At 34.0% G+C, this 26,262-nt stretch overlaps 1 protein-coding gene across 1 annotated transcript in view; it reads right to left on the reverse strand.

Annotated features, from left to right (window-relative positions):
- Positions 1–22,869, reverse strand: part of phactr3a (phosphatase and actin regulator 3a) — a 47,050-nt gene extending 24,181 nt beyond the window's left edge. The window contains exon 1 of the mRNA XM_051097410.1: positions 22,516–22,869. Coding sequence (XP_050953367.1) covers positions 22,516–22,621 — 106 coding nt within the window. The 5' untranslated portion in view covers positions 22,622–22,869. The remainder of the gene's footprint in view (positions 1–22,515) is intronic.
- Between the last annotated feature and the right edge of the window lie 3,393 nt (positions 22,870–26,262).

Genomic DNA, 26,262 nt, shown 5'->3' on the forward strand with positions numbered 1-26,262 from the left:
TCCAGTCAGTTTTGTGTTCTGCGTATGACTCAAACACTTTCCACCCAAATATAAAAACTGCTGTCGGTTAATGAAGATTTGACGGATGAACTCGTAGCTCAATTGGACTCTTGTGGTGTCAGAAAGTGATAAGACTTTCAGTTCTATCAGCGCCGCTGTCTTTGATATTACTTGGGTCACTGTTGCTCTCGTTACTGGTAAGGAATATGGGCTTGACTCCCATTGCACGTTCATACAGACAGTATTCGAGATGCTTCTGTGAGCTGATGTCTGAACGGGACATTTGAGACTCACACCTGTAAGTCAATGCGATTGTCAGTCCTTGAACGTAGCCTTTAGTGTTGAGGCAGTTTTAGTTCCAGGCTCTACCATTGCAGAACACACACGATACATAAAAGACGATCATAAAATAAAATAAATAAATAAAAGGGAGTTCATGTTAAGTAATCCTGCCTGGTTTGATTTAGGCTGCTTTAGAAGTTCATATCCTTTTTTATCAAAGGCGTTTATCTCTGTCACAGCTCATTACCATGGTTTTAAAAAGGTGGATATCTGTTTGATTAACAAACCCAGACAACAAAGAGACCGAGAGACACTACAAACCCCTTTTTAACACTGCAGATTGGCAAATACCGTTTATAGCTTTGTCAGCAAATCTACACTCCTTTAGTCCATGGCCCCCTTTACACCTACGTGCTTCAGATAATCTTGTTTGATTCCTCTTCAGTTTCACTGTGAAATAAGAATAATGAACAACGCAAAAAGCATTTTGAATGTGTCCTTTTACAATACTCAGAAATCAAACAGTTCAACCCTTATGCACATTATCACGTCTGTCAAAAACTTTGTCACGTCTGTCAAAAGGTCTTCGGCTGGAATATTACAACTAAAAACATCAACAAAACACACTTATTCACATCAGTTTCTTCACTAAATACTTGCTGGCTAAAAATATATATAGCCATCTGTTTTTAAATCCAAATCATTTGAATATCACAGCCTCAATGTTTGTCAAAAAACAACACGTGCAATATACGGTAGTATAAGGAGCATTACTTGGACAATCCACACTACCGGATGTTTCGACCATGTTGTCGCTTTCCGAGAAGAAGGAAAAAATGGCCGCCTGAGCAGCTTCAACATGCTGTCTGTCAAAGATAACATGCATAATGCATAACATAAGCAAGTATAAATTCGTTCTTCACTCGCTAAAACTGGTATTTATAAAATGTATTTAGCTCTTCTCTCAGCTATTTAAAAGATTAATGCAATTATCAAAGTTTGATATAATGTTAATTTTACAATTAAAAAATTATACATTTTTTCTAACAACATGATTTGTTAAAAACCATTATAGCAACATACTGTATACAGTTGAGGTCAAAAGTTTACACCCCCCTTTCAGAATCTGCAAAATGTTCAAAATGCATGTTATTGTTTATTTAGTACTGACCTGAATAAGATATTTCACATAAAATATGTTTACATATAGTCCACAAGAGAAAATAATAGCTGAATTTATAAAATTGACCCCGTTATAAAAGTTTACATCCTCTTGATTCTTAATAGTGTTGTTATCCACAGCTGTGTTTTTTGTTTAGTGATAGTTGTTCATGAGTCCCTTGTTTGTCCTGAACAGTTAAACTGTCCGCTGTTCTTAAGAAAAATCCTTCAGATGCCACAAATTGATTTTTCAGCATTTTTTCATATTTGAACCCTTTCCAACAATAACTTTATGATTTTGAGATCCATCTTTCAATATTAAGTAAAACTGAGGGACTCATATGCAACTATTACAGAAGATTCAAACACTCACTGATGCTCCAGAAGAAAAAAACATGCATTAAGAGCCAGGGGATCCAAGTGTTTTGAATTTGAAGATCAGGGTAAATGTAACTTTTTTTGTCTTCTGGGAAACATGTAGCCTCTGAAGTGTCTTCTGTAGCCTCTGAAGGGCAGTACTAAATGAAAAAAATATGACATTTAGGCAAAATAAGAAAAATTTACACATCCCCATTTTGTTCAAAAGTTTTCACCCCCTGGCCTATGAGTCCCTCAGTTGTCCTCAGTGTGAAAAGATGGATCCCAAAATCATACCGTCATTGTTGGAAAATGCACAAAAATGCTGGAAAACCAAAGAATTTGTGGGACCTGAAACATTTTTATGAAGAACAGCGGGATAACTGTTGAAGACAGCCAGGGACTCATGAACGACTATCACTAAACAAAAAAAAAAAAACAGCTGTGAATCATTCAGGTGATTCAGATGATACATACAGTATTAAGAATCAAGTGTTTGTAAACTTTTGAACAGGGTCACTTATATAAATTCAACTATTAAGTTTCTCTTGTGGACTATATGCAAACATCTTTTATGTGCAATATCTTATTCAGGTCAATACCTAAATAAAGAATAAAACATGAATTTGGTATGATCTCTCCTATTTTGGTAAAATAATTAACATTTTGAAGATTCTTAAAGTTTACATCTTTTGACTACAACTGTATCAATGCCTGAATTAAACATATATTTATAAGAGAAATTATGCATCACACACAACATTTGTCTATGGCATTCCCAAAAACATCCTTAATATGGTCCATATATATGACTGATTTTAATACATACATCTCAGCTCATACATTTCCAGCTCAGCCAAAATGCTCAGGAGAATAGAAGTTCAAACTCAGTTTTAACCTCTACACGAAGATGTGATGGATGCCTTATTTAATAAAGCTCTTTGGCATTGGGAGAGGCTTTAAGTAAATGTATGTAAATGTAATGGAGTTGCTTACGGTCTGTCCTCTGAGGCTTGTTTTGGAGTTGCTGACCATATAAACAGGCAGCGGGCAAAACCCATTTGTCTGCAATAGATAGATACTAAGAGCTTGTTATTGTAATGTCACCCCAGAGATGAAAGTGAAAGATTAAGAATATTATTCAATTCATCAATGACTGCAGACTAAAGATGCAATCATAGCAGACACATGAATGTGGGCCTCATGGTAAGTGGATGGGCCAAGGTGGGCCTCCATATAGTTGTGCTGTTTAGGGCTGATCTGAGACCAGTTTTTTTATAGCCAGTGTAAACAGTATTCTGCTGCATAAAGGGGGCCTATGCAAAGATATAAAATCAGAATCAGAATTTTCTTGTTCTTAATTAAGGGAATTAGGTCTTTGATCTGTGCTCAGGGCCATATTCTGTGTCTTATGCTATTTATATAAAACACACTACTGTTGAAAAGATTTGGGTCAATAAATAAAAAAAAACTTAAAAGAAGTCTCTTTTGCTCAACCAAGGCTGCATTACAGGAAAAACAGATATATTGTGAAATATTATTACAGTTAAAAATAACTGTTTTCTAATTTAATATATTTTAAAATGTAATTTATTCTTGTGATGCAAAACTGAATTTTCAGCATCATTACTCCAGTCTTCAGAGTCACATGATCTTTTAAAAATCATTCTGATATGCTGATTTGCTGCTCAAGAAACATGATTATTTTTATCAATGTTGAAACAGTTATGCGCTTAATTTATTTTTCTGGAAATCATGATAAGTTATTTACTATTTAATGCATTAATGCAATTTAATGCATCCCTGCTGAGTAAAAGTGTTAATTTCTTTGTTTAACAGTACTTTTGATTTTAATCATTTATTAATTATATGCACTAAAAATAAAACTAGCTTAATTGTTACTCTAAATGTTTCAGAGTGGTGTAGAGATAAATGTTTTGCACTTTTCCAACTACAAATTTAATTACTGAAGATTTGGATTCAGATAATTGGGTATAAAATTAAACATTGCATGTATATTCTCTAGAAAAAAAAGATTATTACAGTAAAAAAATGAAGAAGAATACAAAATTGTTGCAGAGACCAACAAAGAGAGATCAAATTTCAGAAAAAATTAAGATGAGGTACATTTCAGTTGGTCCTGCTTTTAACAGATCAAAGAAAAAGAAACAATATCATTTATACTGGTTCAGTCAATTTGTCAGAGAGACTCACAGAGTATGAAAAGTAAAAAAAAATGTGCTTTTGATCAACCAAACAGACCAATAAAAGAATTTAAGTCTCATTAAAACTTAAAAAGAATCCAAAAATAGAGAACCAGGCACATAACCGTACACATAATAGTCTATTATCAGAATGAAAATCAAAACAGTCAATTTTCAGAAATCATAAGAGCAGGTAGTGTAGTGTGAGAAATGAACAGTTCCTGTCCTCCAACAAAAGAAACCCCATAGTTTACCCCCTGGCTCAACAACTGTGCAGCCATCTGTCAGAAGACAACTGCCTGCGGTGTAGCCTCCTCAAGATGCTAAAAGTGGAACAGACTAAATAACAAGTCTCTGACATGGCTTAAAGGGACCCAAGACAGCTCCGAGCTTTGGCCAGTGTTGCTTAGGAAAAGCAACAGTAGCTTCTAACATCAAGCAGACCGCTCTATTCTCTGTGGCATCTAGGGCTTGACACTGACTTACAAGACCAAGCTGTGGTGATCCAGTCTCTGTGTTGAGACAAGTCATAAAATAGAAAGAAAAAACGCTGAGTGGTAAAGAAATATGAAAATACAAAGCAGCGCATGCTGGGTGTGAGACCATGGACATTGTCCTCAGAACAGAAATCATCGTTTGTCATTTTCCCACTGTAATATAGTGCTGAATGTGTTACATTTGCTCAAGGCCTCACAGGCAAATGCTCAAAGATGCGGCAGACAAGGAAAAAGTCCATTTCACGCTTTTAAGAGCTTCCAAAGTTCACCCAAAAATGAAACTTCTGTCATCATTTACTCACCCTCATGTTGTTCCAGAACATTTCAACTGTTTTGTCCATTCAGTGAATCTCAGAGGGGTCTAAGCACTATTTTTTTTAAATATCCACAGAAGAAATAAAGACCTACGGGTTTGGAACAACATGAGAGCGAGTCAGTAATGACAGAATCGTCATTGTTGGGTGAACTACGTATCTTAACCAGCCAAATCTTGACCCCTTTGACTTTTAATACTAAGCAGAAGAAGAGATATAACCATTCCTCAAGATTAATTTATGCAACTTAATTTGCTTAACTGACTGTCTCATTCAGACTAGCATTTAACTCTGGATATATGTCTATATGTAGCTTACTTGCATTAAAGCAAGAGAATGAATATGATGATGAATATGTAGCCATTCAATGTTCTTTTATTTTCTTTAAACGGGTCATATGATGCAATTTCATATTTTTGTTTGTCTTTGGAGTGTTACAAGCTGTTTGTGCATATATAAGATCTGTAAAGATGCAAAGATTAAAGTCCCAAACTAAAAGAGACCTTCTTTATAAAAGTTAAGACTCAGCCACACCTTCCTAAAACGGCTCATTCAAACACGCCCCCACCAATCCACGTCACTGTGTGGGAAGATTTGCATGACACCGCCCAAATGTATACGCAAAGAAAGAAGGCGTAACTTTTAGTATTGTTGCAGCCACCGCCATGTCGTGGAGACTGTGTGTTTCGTTGCAAAAGCTAAACTACTTTGTTTGGCCTTCCAAATGAGTACACAACTAGAAATCAGTGGTTAAGTTATATTTACAACACTGTTCCAGAACAGTAAAACGCAAATATTTGAGTGTGTGTAGCACATTTACGGAGGACTGTTTCCTGAACCTGGGAGAGTAGCCTACAATGCCAGCTGTGCACAAAGGCTGTTTCTATAAAGTGGGGCAATTACAACTTTGCAAGGACAGTCTGGCGATTCTGACTCACAGCCTGCAAGTATGTTTTCGTATTTAAAGAATTTCCTACTGACTATTCAAATGCAAGTTTTGAGCAGTTGTTGTTTGTCCTTTCTACAATCAGAAATGCAGACATGGTGTTATGTTTATGCGTTGTGACGCAACACAACGTGTAAAAAGACAGTATGAGTTATTATAATCAGGGCCGCTGTTGGCCAAATGGGTGCCCTAAGCAGAATTGTATTGTTGTGCCACCTCCCTCAAATACTATGGAAGTAAAAATATATGAGGTCTAAATAGAACTTAAATAAAATATAAAAGTAAATAAATAAATAAACTGTAATTACATTGTATTATTTATAAATTACAGTTGTAACTCTAGGCAGCTATGATTTTATTAATACAGTTGTTTGTTTGATTTTAACATTCAGAAATCACACAAAAGAAAATTAAGTGGTTTTACTATGATAAAACCATGGTTAATTTAGGCAAGGGTTGTCATGTCCACATGTTTTTGCTTTATAAATTATAGAGGCTGTAGCATTTCCATCGCAATATTAAGTGTATAATTGAATTAAATTAAATTAAACGTTTGGTCAATATTAAACAAGGATTTGATCATCCTGTAAGTGTAACAACAGCAGTTATCAAGGCTTTGGTGCCCTTTTCAGATTTGTAATAAAATGTAATGTAGCCTACATAAATTGTTTATTTTGTATTAGCCTATATAATTCAACAATTATTATTACTTAACCAGTCATTATTGCCTCATTGTTTTTATATCCATTTTAAACCATGGAAACTAAATTAGTAAGGCAGATGCGTTGGTGGTGGTAAAATTATTACCAACATTAAAACATGTTATTAACGTCAACAGCCAACAGCCAACAGCCAACAGCCAAATTTCACAGGATTATGAACATACCTGAAAGTGATATATGGGCTTGCTTCATCTTGGGATTTCCTTTTTCTTTTCTCGGCGCGAATGCGGGAATGGCGCGTCACTACTGAGTTCACAGTAAAATGTTCACCGTAACATTTTTTATGAATATAAATATATGTTCATGTTTATATTTTCACTATGTATATGTACATGTTAATATTAATATAGAACGAATATTAATATAGACTGGGTACTCTGCGTATAGGGAGCGCCGGTACTGATTATAGTCCTCACTGGATCCAACAAATGCCTAATTTATAATGTTTTTTTTTGTTTTTGTCTCATCACACCAGGACACGGCATCACAACATGGTAAGGGACGTAACATTTCCATCACATGCTTGAGGTATTTGGCCAAACACAACGCACTGGATAGCTGGCTAATCAGAGCACACCCCGCTTCTCAGAACGATAAAAATCGACGTGTTTCAGAAGGGCGGGGCAGAGTGGTGCAACAATAACGTACAGTATGTCGAAAATAATGTGTTTTTTGAACCTCAAACCGCGTGAACACATTGCATTATACCAAATACACAAAATGATAGTCTTTTTAACAATAACATATGACCCCTTTAACAATACTTTAGGAAGTTAATAGCGTTAATGTTTTGGTCATGATTTATATGTCACATTTATAGGTCAAGATCAAGTCACCCGGCTCATTGTGGCTTATATCACTGAATTTGATGATATAGTACTTGGAAACTCCATAAGCTTCATGCACCTTAGGCAGCAAACCCTGACAATATCAGACAGGTTAGTGTTTTGAGATTTTCCATTTATATTCATAATCCATTTATATTCATATAATGACCTTTGGGGCGCACCCTCATGATCAGCTTATCAAGAAAATCTTTCATCTGTAAAATTCAGTCTTTCCAGATAATTTTCAGCTACGTTGAGGTATACATCTGGATAATACATTGTGTAAAATGACTATTTACCAAGTGCACGGACAGTCTCAAAAATGTACTTTAGTTAAAGAAGTCCATTTCCAAAACAAAGATTCACATATAATATACTCACCCCTTGTCATCCAAGATGTTCATGTCTTTCTTTCTTCAGTTCAATTATATTTTCTGAGGAAAACATTTCAGCATTTTTGCATTTCAGTTGACGGAGAATATAAGATGGGAGTTTTTCGACATACCCTAACTGTCATGAACCGGAAAAAACATTCCAGGCAGAGTAAGACAAGACGAGCGTTTGACATTAAAAAGTGTATATTTTTATATGGAGAAAAATGCGGAAATATTTTCCTCAAAGAACATAATTTCTTTACGACTGAAGAAAGAAAGACATGAACATCTTGGATGACGAGGGGGTGATGTGAATCTTTGTTTTGGAAGTGGACTACTCCTTTAACTGAGTGAAATCAGAGCATGTCTGAGCTGGTGTGATTGAGTGGAGGCGAGGACTAATTTGCATATTCCTGGGACCATGTATGTTGCTACCTGATCTCATAACAAAAACATAGCTTTGAAAGACGTGAAATGCGTACCAATAAGAACATAACACTGCAGTTTCCAACAGAAATGAATACTAGAGGCTGTAAAACACTGTTTTAGCACCACTCAGTAGACATTTCATATCGAATATGTCACGAAATGTACATGGTGGTACGTATTTCACGTCTTGCGAAAACGTTCCCACAGGTACGTTTTGAGACCAAGTTGCTACATAATAAATGAGGTATTGGTTTAAATTTATGCTTAAGCCACTATAAGGCATATTTAAGAGATAATTCAACCAAAAATTCTGTCATCATTTACTCACCCTTATGTTGAACACAAAAGAATATCATTTGAAAAATGTTGGTAACCAAACAGTTGGTACACACTAAAAAATTCTGGGTTAAAAAAACCCAGGCTGGACTAAATATGGAAAAATCGAGAGAAATTATTATATGGCTGTCTTAAAATGCATACAAAATAGGTCGGAATTAACATTTATAAATATGTTTAATAAATGAACATTTATTCATATGTTTAATAATTAATCATTAAAATAAAAATATCAAATTGCTTATAAATAACATGTAACGCTGGACCACAAATCAAGTCTTAAGTAGCACAGGTATATTTGTAGCAATAGCCAAAAATACGTTGTACTGGTCAAAATTATCAATTATTTTTTTCTTTTATGCCAAAAATCAATAGGATATTAAGTAAAGATAATGTTCCATGAAGATATTTTGTATCACAACTTAATTTTTGTTTAGTTATATGCATTGCTAAGATCTTCACTTGGACAACTTTTCTCAGTATTTAGATTTTTTTGCACTCAGATTTTATCTTATTTATTCAGGTTTCAGATGATGTATAAATCACAATTTAAGAAAATTTACCCTTATGACTGGTTTTGTGGTGGTCACAAATCTTTGATTATTACTGATGACTGTAGTAATTCAGCATCTGATTTTTAGTTTACAACCTATTTTGGGCTCATATAGTAATTTTCAAACAACAGTTGAGTTAAATGAAATTGGCCAGTAGGTTCAGTCAAACATTAAACCCAGCCGCTGGGTCAAAACAACCTGAATTTGTCCATATTTAACCCAACTTGGGTTGTTTTTAACCCAGCATTTTTTGATAGTGTATGGAAACCAATGGCTACCAGTAACATTCTTCAAAAAATCTTCTTTTGTGTTCAGTAGAAGAAACTAATACAGGTTTGGAACAACACGAGAGTGAGTAAATAATGACAGAATATACATTTTTGGTTGGATTATCCCTTTAAATCTTATTTCTCTCTCTCTCTCTGTCTTTTCTTGTTGCTCATTAGTAACTAAAATCAGGTGGTTTGTGTCTCATAGCAAACATATTTCTATTTATAAACAGTGAATGAAGACATTTCCAGACACTGTACTGCAAATACAAAAAATTCAGAATTATACTTGATTCATGTTTTGCCTGTATTACAACAAAAACTCTTGCATCTTGGTAAGTCACTAATCTTAAAGGAGAAGTCCACTTCCAGAACAACAATTTACAAATAATTTACTCACCCCCTTGTCATCCAAGATGTTCATATCTTGTTTTCTTCTGTCATAAAGAAATTAATTTTTTTTGAGGAAAATGGACTGCTATGGTGTCCTGATTTTGAACTTCCAAAATGCAGTTTAAATGCGGCTTCAAATGATACCAAATGCCAACAAAATGATTGGTTATTTTCATTAAAATAATACAATTTATATATTTTTAATGTCAAATGCTCGTCTTGCTCTGCTTGAACTCTGTGTATTCTGACTCAGGACAGTTCGGGTATGTCGAAAAACTCTGACCATATTTTCTCCCTCAACTTCAAAAATCATTTCAAAATCATCCTACATCGCTGCAGAAGTTCTGACCCAGTCTTTGCAAAGTGAACATGCAAATAAGATCAAACACCCTTAACAAAAAAGTTAAAACAGCGATATAGGGTGATCTTGAAGTTGTGATGAACTGGAACAAAAACAGTCCTGGCAGAGAAAGACAAGACGAGTATTTGACATTAAAAAGTATATAAATTGTATTATTTTTATTAAATTAACAGATTGTTACGCTAGATAAGACCCTTCTTCCTCGGCTGGGATCGTTTACAAACGATCTGGGATCGTTTAAAGCCACATTTAAACTGCATTTTGGAAGTTCAAAATCAGGACACCATATCAGTCCATTATATGGAGAAAAATGCTAAAATGTTTTCCTTAAAAAAAACACATAATTTCTTTACGACTGAAGAAAGAAAGACATGAACATCGAAGATGACAAGGGGGCAAGTAAATTATTGTTCTGGAACTGGAGTTCTCCTTTAATATTAGCACAAAATTAGAACACAAATTAAATAGATGAAATCTGAGAGTCTTCTGATCCTGCATAGACAGCAACATAACTGACTATTTCAATGATGTCCTTACTACCTTTCTGGGCCTTGAATGTCTCAGTTGCATTGCTGTCTATGCAAGGTCAGAATGCTCTCGGATTTCCTAAAAAAAAATTTAATGTGTGTTCTGAAGATGAACAAGGTTGTACGGGTTTGGAACGACATGAGGGTAATTAATGACAGAATTTTCATTTTTGGGTGAACTAACTAAGGACACAAAAGCCACAAGAGAGAATCAACGGCTCTCTGTGCTTGCTGGTCATTGTTGAGAGTGTATTATCTAGCAGAGCTGCTGAGCCTCTGTGAGCGCAGTATTTGTGGCAGTAATCTGGCCCGGGTCGCTCTCTATGGTGCTGAAGCCCTCGCTGCTTACCCTGCCATTCAGAACAAGCCTCCCATCGGCTCACATTAATGTGCATCCAGCTCCTGCTGCATGTAGCTTTCAATGTAAATGGTGTAAGACAGTCATATATGCTGAAAACGATTGCATACCTCAATCTAATCACAGAATGACACACTGATAACCGCATCACAAGCGCGTCTTGAAAAGCACTTCTGACTCTGACGTGGGCGTGTGATGGTTCAGAATAGAAATATGCCTTAATGTGCGCTGTGAGTATTGGCAAATGGGTATATTTGCTCTTTAAAGATCCTCATTGACTCTCTGGTGAGTCACTTGAAGTCATTTTCATCCTTCTGTGTCTCTTCATTGTTTTTTTTTTATACCGCCTCCCCCTCCCCCGTTTCCCCTTCGCTCACACCCACTCAGTCTCTTTCTCTGTCCTTCCCCTGACTCCATCCTTTTGCTTTTAAACTGCATTACAGTCATGGTTTCACTTACCGTTCAACACAAACAGACACTAAGGTAATCGGGCAGCGGCGAAATTCATTGAATCACGAGCAGCACAATAAACTAAGGTTCAGCTGACGCCACCCATCCAAGGCAGCTCCGCTCAAGCTTATGAATGAGAAATGAGTTTATGAAATATTTTAGATGGTTCAGGTATGCTGAGAGTGAGACCTGCTCTTTCCAGCGGCATTGCATTTAATATTAACTACATTTCCTCTCTCAATCGCTCAGCAAAAGCAGAGAGCCAAGATACTCAGATCTGTTGAGTGTGCAGAACAGTGATTACAGTTTGAAGCCATACAGTATATTCACTCTAATGGCCGCCCATAGGAAAGAGGAATCTCTTTTCATTTAAAAGTTTAAGGTTGGTAAGATTCTTTAACAATGTACAGATACAGAAAGAAAAAACAGTAATATTGTGAAACATTATTTTTGTGTTTAAATATATTGTTAAATTTATCCCTGTGATGCAAAGCTGAATTTTTAGCATCATTACTCCAGTCTTCAGTGTCACATGTTCCTTCTGAAATCAGTCTAATATCAGTCTTGATTTACTGCTCAAGAAACATTTATTTTTATGATTAATGTTGAAAACAGCTGCACTGCTTAATATTTTTGCAGAGAAATCTTTCATAGCATTATTAATCTATTTTTCAAACAAATTTTTCTGAGACTAATTAACGTGAGCTGTGCCATCCAATATTATGTCTCAATATTCTTCGTTTACATCAATAATTGTCCCGTGTTCTTTCTTTCTTTCTTTCTTGCTATTGTGGAAAATTTTAGACACAATTTAAATAGTAAATTTACATGTATTTATTTATTTATGTATATTTTTTGTTGCTGTTGCTATATATTAGAATGAGTTATGTTTATTTTATTATTTACTTATTTATTTATTTTTGGTTTTTGTTGCTGTTGCTATATATTGGAAACATTTGAGACAATATTGATACTAAAATGGTATATAACTTGAGTCTCCTGAGCTATGAATTTTATTTATTTCTATTTTTTCAATTTTATTTCTATTTATTTATTTATTTATTTATTGTTGCTGCAGTTGCTATATATTAGAATAAGTTGATTACTTATATTATATTTAGTACATTTATTTATTATTTTTGTTGTTGTTGTAATAAATTATTTATTTATTTATTTTGTCATTACTGATGCTATTTATTAGAATGAATTATTTTTATTTGTTTATTTATTTTTGGTTATTGCTATTTTATAAGTTGCTGTTGCTAAATATTAGAATGAGTTTTATTTATTTATTTATTTGTCATTGCTGTAGCTGTATATTACAATGAGTTATGTTTGTCTATTTATTTATTTTTATTTGTTGTTACTGTTGCTAAATATTAGAATGAGTTTTATTTATTTATTTATTTATTTATGTCATTGCTGTTGCTGTATATTAGAATGAGTTATGTTTGTCTATTTATTTATTTTTATTTGTTGTTGTTGCATATTAGAATAAGTCATGTTTATTTATATTTTATTTGTTTGTTTGTTGTTCCAGTTGCTATATAATAGAATGAGATTTATTTAATTATTTATTTATTTATGTTGTTGTTGCATTTGGGATAAAATTGATGCTACAATTGTATATAACTGTTAAGTCTCCTGAGTTATGAATGAGTTATTTTTACTTTATAATATATTTAGTAATGTTATTTTATTGTTGTTGTTGCTATATACTAGAAGCACTGTTAAGACTCCTGAGCTATTAAAACATTTTTTTATTTAGTAATTTTATAGTAGATTAACTTTGTAGTCATTTCTTAATATTGTTGTTGTTGTTGTTATATATGCTCTGGGGGCTCTGCCTGTTTCCACCATCCTGGAAAAAGTTTATACTCGTGAGAGTGAATCAGTGGAGCTAATTTCTAATTTAAGAGCCGGCGTAATCAAACTGTATGACTGAGACGTTTCTGTTTTGTTACAGACTCAGGTCTGACTCCTCTCTTTCTCTGTGTGTGTGTGTCACACACACAACCTCAAAAATATTAAACTCTTTGCTTCAGATATATACACAACTGAAAAGACAGCCTGTCATACAGCTTATCTGCTCTGTGTTGTATCTCCGGGGAGGTCGCTGAGCTTGTTGTTGTGTTCAGTTTTCACGCCTGAGGAGAGCTGGGAGCCGCTGAACTGTGCTTGACAAGGTCAGGTCTTGTCTCCTCTTGTACGCTATGCGGTGCATATACCTTAGTCTGCATTGAAGAAAGACAATCTCAAACTGAAACGACACCTAAGGATTTTTAAAGAAGCCACTGACATATGCATGAGAGAAATATAACAACAATGTTGTTATTACTTAGTAGCATCCGTGCAATGTTTAGAACCACTGTTGTTTATACTTAGGGTTAGGGATTTGAACACACCCTACACAAGTCCTGAACTTTAGCACATAACAGTCTCACACATCTCAGCAACTGACACCTCATTATGTGGTTTGTTGTGGAAAGGTGTGATATTACTTTTCACATGCTTACACTGAAGGATGCACACAAACTGAGACCAGAATATCATAAAGTGGTTGGCTTTTTGGTTTCCAGCAAGCCACAATCTAGAACACCCTGGCAACGCCCTGGCAACCTCCCATTTTTGCACAAACACAATTTGTGTTTTTTAACTCTCTTAACTTTTAAAATGGAAATCTAGTTATTTCTCATTCTTTGTACAGTCCATACAGGATTTTGCAACCACAGAATTGAACTTTAACTCTAATAGATTTACACACACACACACAAACTTTTATTTTGATGCGATATATTTATACATAAATATATATATATATTAGGGCTGTGTATTGCCAAGAATCTGGCCACACAGTACGTATCAAGATACAGGGGTTGCGATACGATATGTTGCGATACATTGCGATACTGTAAAGAAGACGATATATTGGGAAATTTCTTATTTTATGAATAGGACATACTTTTAGGAAAGCTGTAATTAAGAACAGTACGAGTAAAGGGGAAAATAAAGTGCTTGCAAGATTCTTTAGGTATTAAATTTATAAAATGTTAGCTTTTATAAACAGACCGTATATATTTTAAGAGGCTGCTTTACAATTTAAGTTTATAATTGTAACCATGTCAAATCATTTTGATCTGAACTTAAGAATAACATCTCCTTAATATCAATAAAAAATAAAATGCTTACAGGACTTCTAAAGAAAACAAAAGAATTTTAAAACAATAAAATTAAAACAGATATTGGACATTCTAAGAACCTTTTTATTCTGAGAATTTCGCAAGTTTTTCAGTTTGTAATTATGCTCCGCGTGTATTTTCTTACACCCCTAATATATATAGCGATTATTTGCATCGAAAATGTATATTTGCATAATGTATGTATGTGTACTGTCTTTACATATTTGTATATAAATGCACATTTATATATTATAGAATATAATATATTAAGAATTATATATATATATATATATATATATATATATATATACATACATACATAAATATTTTATATATATATATATATATATATATATACACACACACACACACATATATATAACATAATAATAAACAAACTTTTTCTTATCGATATTATTAATTGCAATTAATTGATGATAGTACTAATACATAACTAATATGATATATATACACAAACTTTTATTTCGATGCGATTAATCATAATTAATCGAGTTGACAGCACTGATTAGTACTGTCAAATCAATTAACTGCAATTATTCGCATTGAAAATATACATTTACATAATATATGTATGTGTACTGTATATATTTATATTTACATGTATATACACACGCACGCACACTTTTTATGTGATTAATCACAAATTGATCGATTTGTCAGTACTAACACACACACATAAACACTCACAAACAAATATTTTTGATGCGATTAATCATAATTAATCGAGCCGACAGTACTGATATATATACTGTACTGTTATATATTTGTAGTGTTAAATCAGTTAATTGGGATTATCGAAAATATACGTTTACATATTATATGTATGTACACTGTATTTTATATTTATATATAAATACACGCACATTTATATATTTAAGATTTATTTAAATCATATATGTGACCCTGGACCACAAAACTTATGTCTTATGTTGCACGGGTATATTTGTAGCAATAGCCAAAAATACATCGGAAGGGTCAAATTTATAGATTTTTTTTTATGCCAAAAATCATTAGGATATTAAAGATCTGATATGAAGATATGAAGATATTTTGTAAATTTCCTATCGTAAATATATCAAAACTTAATTTTGGATTAGTAATATGCATCGCCAACTTCATTTGGACAACTCTAAAGGTGATTTTCTCAATATTTTTTTTTTTGCACCATCAGATTCCAGATTTTCAAATAACTGTAACTAGGCTCAATATTGTCCTATTCTAACAAACCATACATCAATGGAAAGCTTATTTATTTGGCTTTCAGATGATTTACACTGATGACTGGTTTTATGATGGTCACAAATGTTCACCTTTTGATTATTACTGATGACTGTAGTAATTAAGCATCTGATTTTTATATATACACAAATATTTCTTATACATGTATATACATATATATACATATATATATATATATATATATATATATATATATTCAATCCGGCAGGGATTGAAGGTGCGGGGAGTGAATAACCAGCACTCTCTCCGCCCTCAATACCACGACTGAGGTGAGTCCCTTGAGCAAGGCACTGATCCCCCAACTGCTACCCGGGCGCCGCAGCGATAGCGATATGGCTGCCCACTGCTCCGAGTGTGTGTTCACGGTGTGTGTGCGCGTGTTTGTTCACTACTCACTACTGTGTGTGTGCACTTGGATGGGTTAAATGCAGAGCACAAATTCTGAGTATGGGTCACCATACTTGGCCACACGTCACGTCCTTTCCTTTTTCCTTTCCATGTATATATATATATACCAGATATGCACTTTTATACGATTATAAGCTGTAAAACAAAATGCAAAAGCAATATTACAAGAAGAGACAATTATACAATCGTTACACTGTAAAAATATGAAAGAATAATGTAAAATATTTAAAGTGTCACTAATTACATACTGTGCTGATTCAGTGTAACTGTGCAAGATATTGTGTCTAACACAATACTGTAAATTCAGTATTTACATGTAATTGTACTCTTACTATCACTAACACGATTTTCTTAAGAGCATCATGATTTTTGCTGGGTTTTCACTGCAAAACAGCACAAAAATGACACAAACATTGCTGCATTGTTACTGTTATAAATATTGTTGCAAGCTGCGGTGAATTCATTCATTTTAAGCCACGAAAAAATTTAAAAAAGTCCTGTCAAATCCTGGAGGAATTGTTTGTTAGCATATTTGTAAAGATGTACTCGAGGAAGGAAAGCAAACACAGTCCTATCAAAATAGTTCACAATGCTGTCTATGAAGGATTTAGTGCTCTGTCAAGATAGAATATCACACAACTCATATCAATGTCTTGTGTGTATATCATATAAGCAACGAAAAACACAACATACAAGCAGTCAAGATCAAGATCTGTCAGCCAGGCTAAACTCAGAGCTTGTGTTTGCCTTGCACTTCTACGTTTCATTTAATATTCACCGGAACCTCTACTGAGGGCTCCTACTCTTAAAAGACACCCACTCATATCAGCAATGACAGCGGCACAAATGAAAGTAGCTTTAGTGAAACACTGATACTGCCTTTCAAGCCACTGCAAAATCAAACACAAGAGGATTCCACCATCTTCTTAAGAGCACAATCACAGTCCGTCTAAAACAATGCTGTTTTATGCAAATCCTAGCAAAGAAGTGAAAGATGCATGAAAAGAAATATCAAGGACTTTCCGGGCCAGACCATTTCATCAGACGCTACGCACACCCTGGTGAACAAGCGCTCGCACCAGCCAGCAAAAGCGAAGCTGATGAGTCATAGCCCACCTCAGAACACCGGCCTTTACATGAACCTCAATGTAATGTTATGTGTTATTTACACAAAACTTTCAAATACTGTTACACAGCTAAGTTAGAGAAAAAGTGACTGAGATTTTACAATACATGTCTATTAAGGTTGATTTTTTTCCTTAAGGAAATATTCAGTGCATATTGCCTGAATAATGTGCAGGACATCTAAGGAATTAAGATGCATATATATGTAAAGCCTTTAAATCAGTCTTTAGTCTCTTTATGAGAATTTCCCAGTGTTTTGAATACCCCAAAATGTGCACTTATGTCAGTAACAAAATACAAAAATGCTTCATTTTCATCTCATTTTTCAGGGGCAAGAAGTTCACCAAACTGTGAAGATCGTTTTAATGTGTAAAGAGGTGTGAAGTGAGCAGGGCATGTGGTGCATCAGAGAATCTAAATTTAAAACTCTTTTAATGAACATGATGATAATCTTATGGGACGATGCCTCATATGTACTGATACGAATCAGATCTCAATCATGATGTCTCTCTGCCTTCCTGTTCAAACTTTGATGCGTTCTTTGACTACTGGGCAGAGTTTAAAAGGTTAACCAACTCTGAGAGCTGTGAGCAAGAGAATTATATGTTGTGCTAGACTAGTAGTTTATATCTCATATTTCAATTTAACTCAACAATAGTGAGTTTGTCAATTCTGAGGGAAAAAAGCCAGAAGTATGGGATAAAAACTCACGTTATCTGCCACCAGATAGGCTCCGCCCACAAAACATTGAATTGTCTATTGTTATTATTTTTGCTGCTTTATAGGCCTTGAACAAACTAGTATGTGTCAAAATGCACGTTTTTGCACTTGAAAGTAAACAGCTGAGAAAGAAAACACACGGGAGGCTCTTAAAGTGACAGCAGTTTAATATTCCTTATGTCTGTAATTCATGTTAATCAAACAACAAAAGAGAGAAAATCTCTTACTGTTCTTTGACTTTTTTTTTTTTTAGTTTATAGGCTTTTTTTTGTGATAATGACAATGGTGACAAGAATTATGAAATTTTTAAGGTTTCAAAAATGTTTGATATCATAAGGACCATATTTAAAGCAAAAATAACTATACTGTTACCGTGAAATAAAATTACTCATAAAGTGATATAAGATTTTGGTCATATCACCCACACCTAAGAAATATACATAAAACACAGTAGTAAAATGTGACCCTGGACCACAAAACCAATCATAAGGGTCAATTTTTTTTAAAATTGAGATTTATACATCATCTGAAAGCTGATTAAATGAGGTTTCATTGATCTATGGTTTGACAGGACAATGATAGGAGAATATTTGGCCAATATACAACTGTAAAAAATTTAAAAACACAATTTGTTGAGTCAGCTTAAAATAATTTGTTACCCTGCTGCCTTAAAATTTTAAGTTCAGTCAACTCAAATAAGTTTAGTCAACTTGAAATGTTAAGTTGTACTAAGTAACAACTTAGATATTTGTGTTTGCTAAACTTAACAGAATGGTAAGTAACCCAGCTTTCTTAACATTTTAAGTTGAATCAACTCAAATATTTAAGTTGTCACTTAGCATAATTTAACATTTCAAGCTGAATTAATTTTTTTTGAGTTGACTGAACTTAAAATTTTAAGGCAGCCAGGTAACAAATTATTTTAAGTGGACTCAACAAATTGTTTTTTACAGTGTATTTGAAAATCTGGAATCTGAGGATGCAAAAAATCAAAATATTGAGAAAATCTAAAGTCATTTAAAGTTGTCCAAATTAAGTTCTTAGCAATGTGTATTACTAATCAAAAATTAAGTTTTGATATATTTACGGTAGAAAATTTACAAAATGGAACATGATCTTTATTTAATATCCAAATAAATTGGCCAAATAAAAGAAAAAGAATAAAAGAAAAACTGATCATTTTGACCCATACAGTGTATTTTTGGCTATTGCCACAATATACCCATGCTACTTACGACTGATTTTGTAGTCCAGGGTCACAAATATTAGTCAATTTAAAATGCATACATATAATTACACATGAATAAAACATTTTCCCCATTCTGATGTAATAATTTATGCATCTGGAGGTTAAATTTGACACTGATATTTCCTTAAAGGTTAGAGTAGGATGCTGACGCAATGACGAAGTATAAAGTGCTAAAACAGCATCATGACAAACTGAAGTGTTAAGAGGCATCTGTGAGCGGTGTGAACTTCCTCATTGTTAAATCGTGATGCAGCACTCTTCTCCTGCTGTGATGTGCATTACAGAGAATGGCCACATATCGTTCAGACATTTAATTAATGAACGGTAAGCTCGAGATGAGAATGATGCATCACCCACAGAATCTACAAGTCGATGAGCAACAGAAAGCACCAGTACAACCACCAGACTCTACTTTCTATCTCTCTTACAGCTCACATATCTTCCTTAGCTCCATCGGTCTTCACTGTGCTCCTGTGGTACTGACATTTTAATGCAAAAGTAATTTTTTTAATGCATTATTTTTAAGAAAAGCATTAAAGTGCCACTCAGAGCAGCTTTTTTTCTATAGAACTGCTCAGCATCTAGCCAAGATTAATCTAGCAATGTATTTCCTCTGCATTTAAAGGCCTAAAAATACCTGCACTCAACAGTGAACAGGCTCTTGTAAAACTGTGCTGCTCCCACACTGCCAGAGAGGATTGGAAGTACCTGCGAATGTCATGTTACCTCTGATTTTTTCATCACTAGAAAGAGAAAAGGTTAACGTGACTCTTGGCCTCATTGATTGGTAGCACAGGCATGATGAAATAGTGGTCCCTATAGAATAAACCAAATAAGCTAAAGGTGACACTGCGGGCCAGTCAAAGAAGTCATCTTTATCGCAATAGATTTTACGTTCAGATTGAAAAAGATCAACTGGTATTTTCTCTTTTTCTTTCCCAAGACAGAACAGGATTGCTTGGTCATTGTGCATTATTTCCACTCCGCTTATACACTGGACAAAGCAAAGCGCTCCTCCTGCATGGTGACTGAAGGTAAATCTCATTATGCGCAAGCATCTCACAATAAATATTCAGAATACATATAAGTTTTAGGACTATTAGAATAATTATTTAATGACAATGACATAATTTGCCCAAAAATTGATTGCAACATATTTAGACGTTTCACTTTGTAATTGTTTTGATATATTCCTATTGTGTGTTTGTGTGTGTGTGTATAGATATATGTGTATACATATATACATAAACACACACACATTATATATATATATATATATATATATATATACACACACACACACACACACACACACAATACACACACACACAATATATCAATACCATTACAAAGTAAAATGCATTTCAATCATTTTATTGTGTATGTATATATTATATGTTCTGTATTTATGTGTATGTGTAAATAATTCTTATATTATTATATATGGAAAGAGATTAATTTTTATATGAATTTTATTATATACAGTATCTCTATCTATCCATAAATAATATATATATATATAATAAAAAAATATTAATAATTTGTTACATTGACAATTAAATAGGTAAGCACATTTTACTAAAAAAAATTCTCATTATATATAATATATCTCATTAAATTAGATATAATTCTTATAATATATTGTTATATAGAGAGATTAATTTATATATTGTTTGTATTATATACTGTGTGTGAATAGTGATAAAAAATTATGAATAATTTGTTACAATGACAATTAAATATGTATGGACATTTAACTCAACCATTATTATATAGCTAATTAAATTAGATATAATTCTTATAATATAATCTTATATAGAGATATTAATTTTATATTAATTTTATTATTTTTATATGTATAATTATTATATTATAATATAGTGTGTGTGTATAGTGATAAATAAAAAAATATTTGTTATATTAACAGTTAAATAAGAAATATTCACATTATATGTATCTCATTAAATTATATATAATTCTTACAGTATATTCTTATATTCAGAGATTGATTTTTATGAATTAATTTAATATGTAATTATTAATATTTTAATAATAAATAGCACATTTCACCCAAAAAAATTATCATTAAATTAACACATTTGAACTTTCTTTACATTTCTATTTTCTCAATGGTGATTTTCATTACAGTATTACAGTAAAACATACATATATTCTAAAACATAACATGCAAAAAATAAATAATGTATAGATCAATATATTAAAGGTTAAGCATAATTCAAGTAACAGTCATGATGCATAGACACTAAATAACTCTATCGTTATTTTTCCAGATCACATGAGAACTGGAAGCAAATGTGCTTAACTGTGTTAAAAAATAAAGTCACAATACTAAAAAACTGGGAATCCTAAAACTGGGCTATTTTTTCTTTCTCTTTCAGGTTTCTTATTATAGCACAGTCTTGTATTTCTTTCCTCTGAATTTGGGGTGTAACATGACCCGGACATTCTTGCCAGGTTTAATGAGATTCACCCGTTCTATAATGACAATGCATACAAACCGGCAATTTCAGACCACACCAAATCCTCCAAATCAGACTCCATCGAGACGTGCTTTTTGTCCACCATCAAGAAACACTGCCTTTCGTGCAGCATCCAGAAACATCACTACATCAGTTTCTTCAGGAGACACCATTGACCCGCTCTGTTGAATAGGCAGGAGCAGTGAATGCGCAGTCTCAGTGCGGAACGAAGGTATCAGACACACCAGCCAATGTTGCCAAAGCAGCAAAAAATGCATCTCGTTTAATCAGGTCCTCAATAGCAAACCTGTACTAAATGATCACAGAGATGCACAAGGAAGGATGTGCACACGAGACAAAAGACAACGAGGATCCTCCCTCAGTGAAAAATAGGATCAAAATCTTATTGTCTGCTCATTTTGAACGGTAGCATGAGCCACAGTTGGCACATCATCTCTAGACTGTCTGCTATGCTGTTTTCCGTTATAGCTACCATAGCACAGATCCATAGGGAAATATTCCTATGGTAGCCAGATGCATTTCATCGGGATACAGACAGAGCATCAAATGCGGCGTAATTTGATTGATCTCAATCGCGCATGCAGCGCGCAACATTGAAATGAAAGTGAATGCTATTAACGCAGATTATGGAGCCACTTTCACCTCCATAGCGCTTGGAAATGAAAAGCGCCTGTTCTAATGGCATCTCCAGACAATAAATGCATCATCTTACCTGCGCTGTGCGAGAGATCAATGCCAGACTCGCTGAGGATGTTCGGGTCACTTTGAGATCTGCCTCTGTGCAGAAGACATTTGTCTATTCCATCCGATGAAGCCATGAGGAGCTATGAATAAAATATTGCAATCCCTTTCGGAGGCAGTCAAACCCGACGGTGAGGCGGATGCGTCTCGGTCTAGGAGCATCCAGCAGCAGGCATGCTGAATTAGAACCCTTTACAGTGACTGTGTGTGTGTGTGTGTGTGAGTGTGTGTGTGCATGAGGGAGCGAAACCGAGTGTGTCTGTCATGAGGGCTGGGGTATTTGTGTGTGTACGCGCGCGCGCAGATGCCACCTTTATCCACTTCACAATGACCCACTGACAAGCGAGCATCCGTTCTGAATCAGAGGATGCTGGCGAATGAGGTTTTTACAGTGCCTTCATAAACGAATTCATTCATTTGAGCTTTTTACAGACCGCGTAACTGTGTTTCGTTCGGAAAGCATCGGTGTCTTTGGAAGAAATGAATCTTTTAAGTGACGAATCATTACAATTTCGCTTGCTTAAATCTCTCGGTTTTTTTTTTTTTTTTTTTTTTGTTGAAACGCGTAAACGATTTTCTGCCGATAAATGTAGCATAAAATCATGGAGTGAGTCCTGTGCAATCATTAATTTGGGCTTTTTACAGACCTTGTGGCGTTTTGTTCGGAGCGAATCGGTGTCTTGGAAAGCAATGAATCTTTCAAATGACGAATCATTATAATTTCGCTCGCTTAAATCTCTATTTTTTTTGAAGCGCATAAACGATTATCTGCTGATAAATGTAGCATAAAATATTTGAGTGAGTTCTGTGCAATCATTAATTTCTGCTTTTTGCAGACCTTGTAGCGTTTTGTTCGGAATGAATCTTTCAAGTGACGAATCATTATAATTTTGCTTGCTTAAATCTCTTGTTTTTTGAAGCGCGTAAACGATTTTCTGCCGATAAATGTTGCATAAAATATTTGAGTGAGTCCTGTGCAGTCATTAATTTGGGCTTTTTACAGACCTTATAGCGTTTTGTTCGGAGCGAATCGGTGTCGTGGAAAGGAATGAATCTTTTAAGTAACAAATCAGTATAATTTTGCTTGCTTAAATCTCTTGTTTTTTTTGAAGCTCCTAAACGATCTTCTACCGATAAATGTAGCATTAAAATATTCAAGTGAGTCCTGTGCAATCATTAATTTGGTCTTTTTACAGACCTTGTAGCATTTTGGTCAGAATGAATCTGTTTCTTGGAAAGGAATGAATCTTTCAAGTGACAAATCATTCTAATTTCTCTCGCTTAAATCTGTCGTTTTTGAAGCTGGTAAACGATTTTTTTTTACCGATAAATGTAGCATTAAAATATTTGAGTGAGTCCTGTGCAATCATTAATTTTGGCTTTTTGCAGACCTTGTAGCATTTTGTTAGGAACGAATCAGTGTCTTTGAAAGGAATTACTCTTTTAAGTTAACGAATCATTAGTTTCGCTGGCTTAAATCGTTTTTAAGCACGTAAACGATTTTTTGCCTTTAAAACATAGCATAAAAATATTTGAGTGAGTCCTGTGCCATCATTCATTTGGGCTTTTTAGAGACCTTGTAGTGTTTTAATTGTTCGAAATGAATCAGTGTGTTAACGAATCATTATAATTTTGCTCACTTAAGTCTTATTTTTGAAGAGCATGAACGATTTTTTGCCTTCAAAATGGAGCATAAAAATATTTGAGTAAGTCCTGTGCCATCATTCATTTTGACTTTTTACAGACCTTGTAGCGTTTTGTTCGGAACTAATGGGTGTTTTTAAAACGAATGAATCTTTTAAGTTAACAATCATTATAATTTCGCTCGCAAGTCTCTCGGTTTTGAGGCATGTAAACTATTTTCTGCCTTTAAAATGCACTACAGCATGAGAAAATATTTGAGTGAGTCCTGTGATATTTTAGTATAGTGACTTAATTCATTCTGGCTTTTTAAAACCTTGTAGCAGTGTTACCTTCGGAACGAATCCGCGTTTTTTAACAGAATAAATCTTTTAAAGGGGTCATCGGACGCCCATTTTCCACAGGTTGATGTGATTCTTTAGGGTCTTAATGAAAAGTCTATAACATACTTTGGTTAAAATTTCTCAGTAGCAGTGTAAAACCCTTCTTACCTTGTCAAAAACAGCTCTGTTCACAGCGAACCATTTTGGTGTATGTCCCTTTAAATGATAATGAGCTACTGCTCACCCTTCCCCTTGCTTCCATTGGGTGACCAGGCTCTGGGGTGACGAGCAGTTTTCTGAGAGTTCTCAGCGTCAAAATGATGGCGGACTGTTCACAGCTCAGTCAGGGTGGATCTATGCTAAAACTCAAATGTCAATCAATAATCGTGGGAGGGGCCTGCCTGTGTGCCGTCGCACAGTTAATGAATCATTATAATTTCACTAGCTTAAGTCTCTCGTTTTTGAAGCACGTAAATGATTTTCTGCCTTTGAAACATATCATAGCATGTGAACATATTTGAGTGAGTCATAGTGACTTCATTCATTTGTGCTTTTTATAGACCTTGTGGGGTTTCCTTTGGAAATGAATCAGTGTTTTTTAACAGAATGAATCGTATAAGTGAATGAATCATGACTCATATTTTTGAGTCACTTGTTTTCGAAGCATGTAACTGATTTCCTGTCTTTAAAGACTATTAAAGGATGATAAAATACGTTTGGAGTGAATCCTGTGCTATTTAATGTTTCAAATCTTAATGAGATTTGGATTGGTTGGTGAAGGTATTGAATGAAATTCGACATCTTATTTGTGAATTAACTTAATGAAACTTAGAAATTTGTTTTTTTAAGGGAAGGAGTGCAGAAGAATTATAATCAAATGACTGATGAATACATGAAACTCTGTGATGTTAAACCGGTGGAGTGAGTGACTGAATGATTCAAAAGAGTCACTCATAACACAAGACACTCACTTGATCTGCCGCAAGCCAACGGCAACCCGTTCACATCAGGAATGATAGGCTATTAAAAAATCATAATAAGTCATAATAATACAATCTGTAACATTAAATTTTATCGCCCAAATCAATGAAATAACAGTTATTTGCATGCTGCATTTTTGTAGTCTGCCACTTTAAATGCATGAGCTATTTAAGTTGGGTGAATTTTAATCAACTGTCAGTGTTTTTATTGTTTATCAGCTAGAAGTACATTCTGAAATCATAACAATTATTGTTGTAGTCCTTGGAATAGGCCTTAACTCTGCAGAAAGGGCCACTGAACAAAACTGAAAAAATCAAAGGATCAAATGATTCGAATCCCTGGATCATGATACAAGAGTCAGGCAGTAGTGTTACTGTGAAATTAGCAGCTTTCTTATTAAAATGAATGCCTAATTAATCATGATATAAAAATGCTAACAACGTGCTAGTAACATGCTAATCATGCTAAAAACATGCTAGTAACTTGGTAATCATGCTAGCAACGTGCTAGTTACATGCTAATCATACTAACAACATGCTAGTAACGTGCTAATCATGCTAGCAACGTGCTAGTTACATGCTAATCATACTAGAAACATGCTAACAACATGTTAGTAACTTGCTAATCATGTTAGAAACATGCTAGTAACGTGCTAATCATGCTAACATCATGCTAATCATGCCAGAAACATGCTAGCGACATGCTAATCATGCTAGAAACATGTTAACAACAAGCTAGTAACATGTTAGCCATGTTAGAAACATGCTAGTAAC

The sequence above is a fragment of the Labeo rohita genome, chromosome 23, assembly GCF_022985175.1.
Source record: "Labeo rohita strain BAU-BD-2019 chromosome 23, IGBB_LRoh.1.0, whole genome shotgun sequence".
NCBI lineage: Eukaryota > Metazoa > Chordata > Actinopteri > Cypriniformes > Cyprinidae > Labeo > Labeo rohita.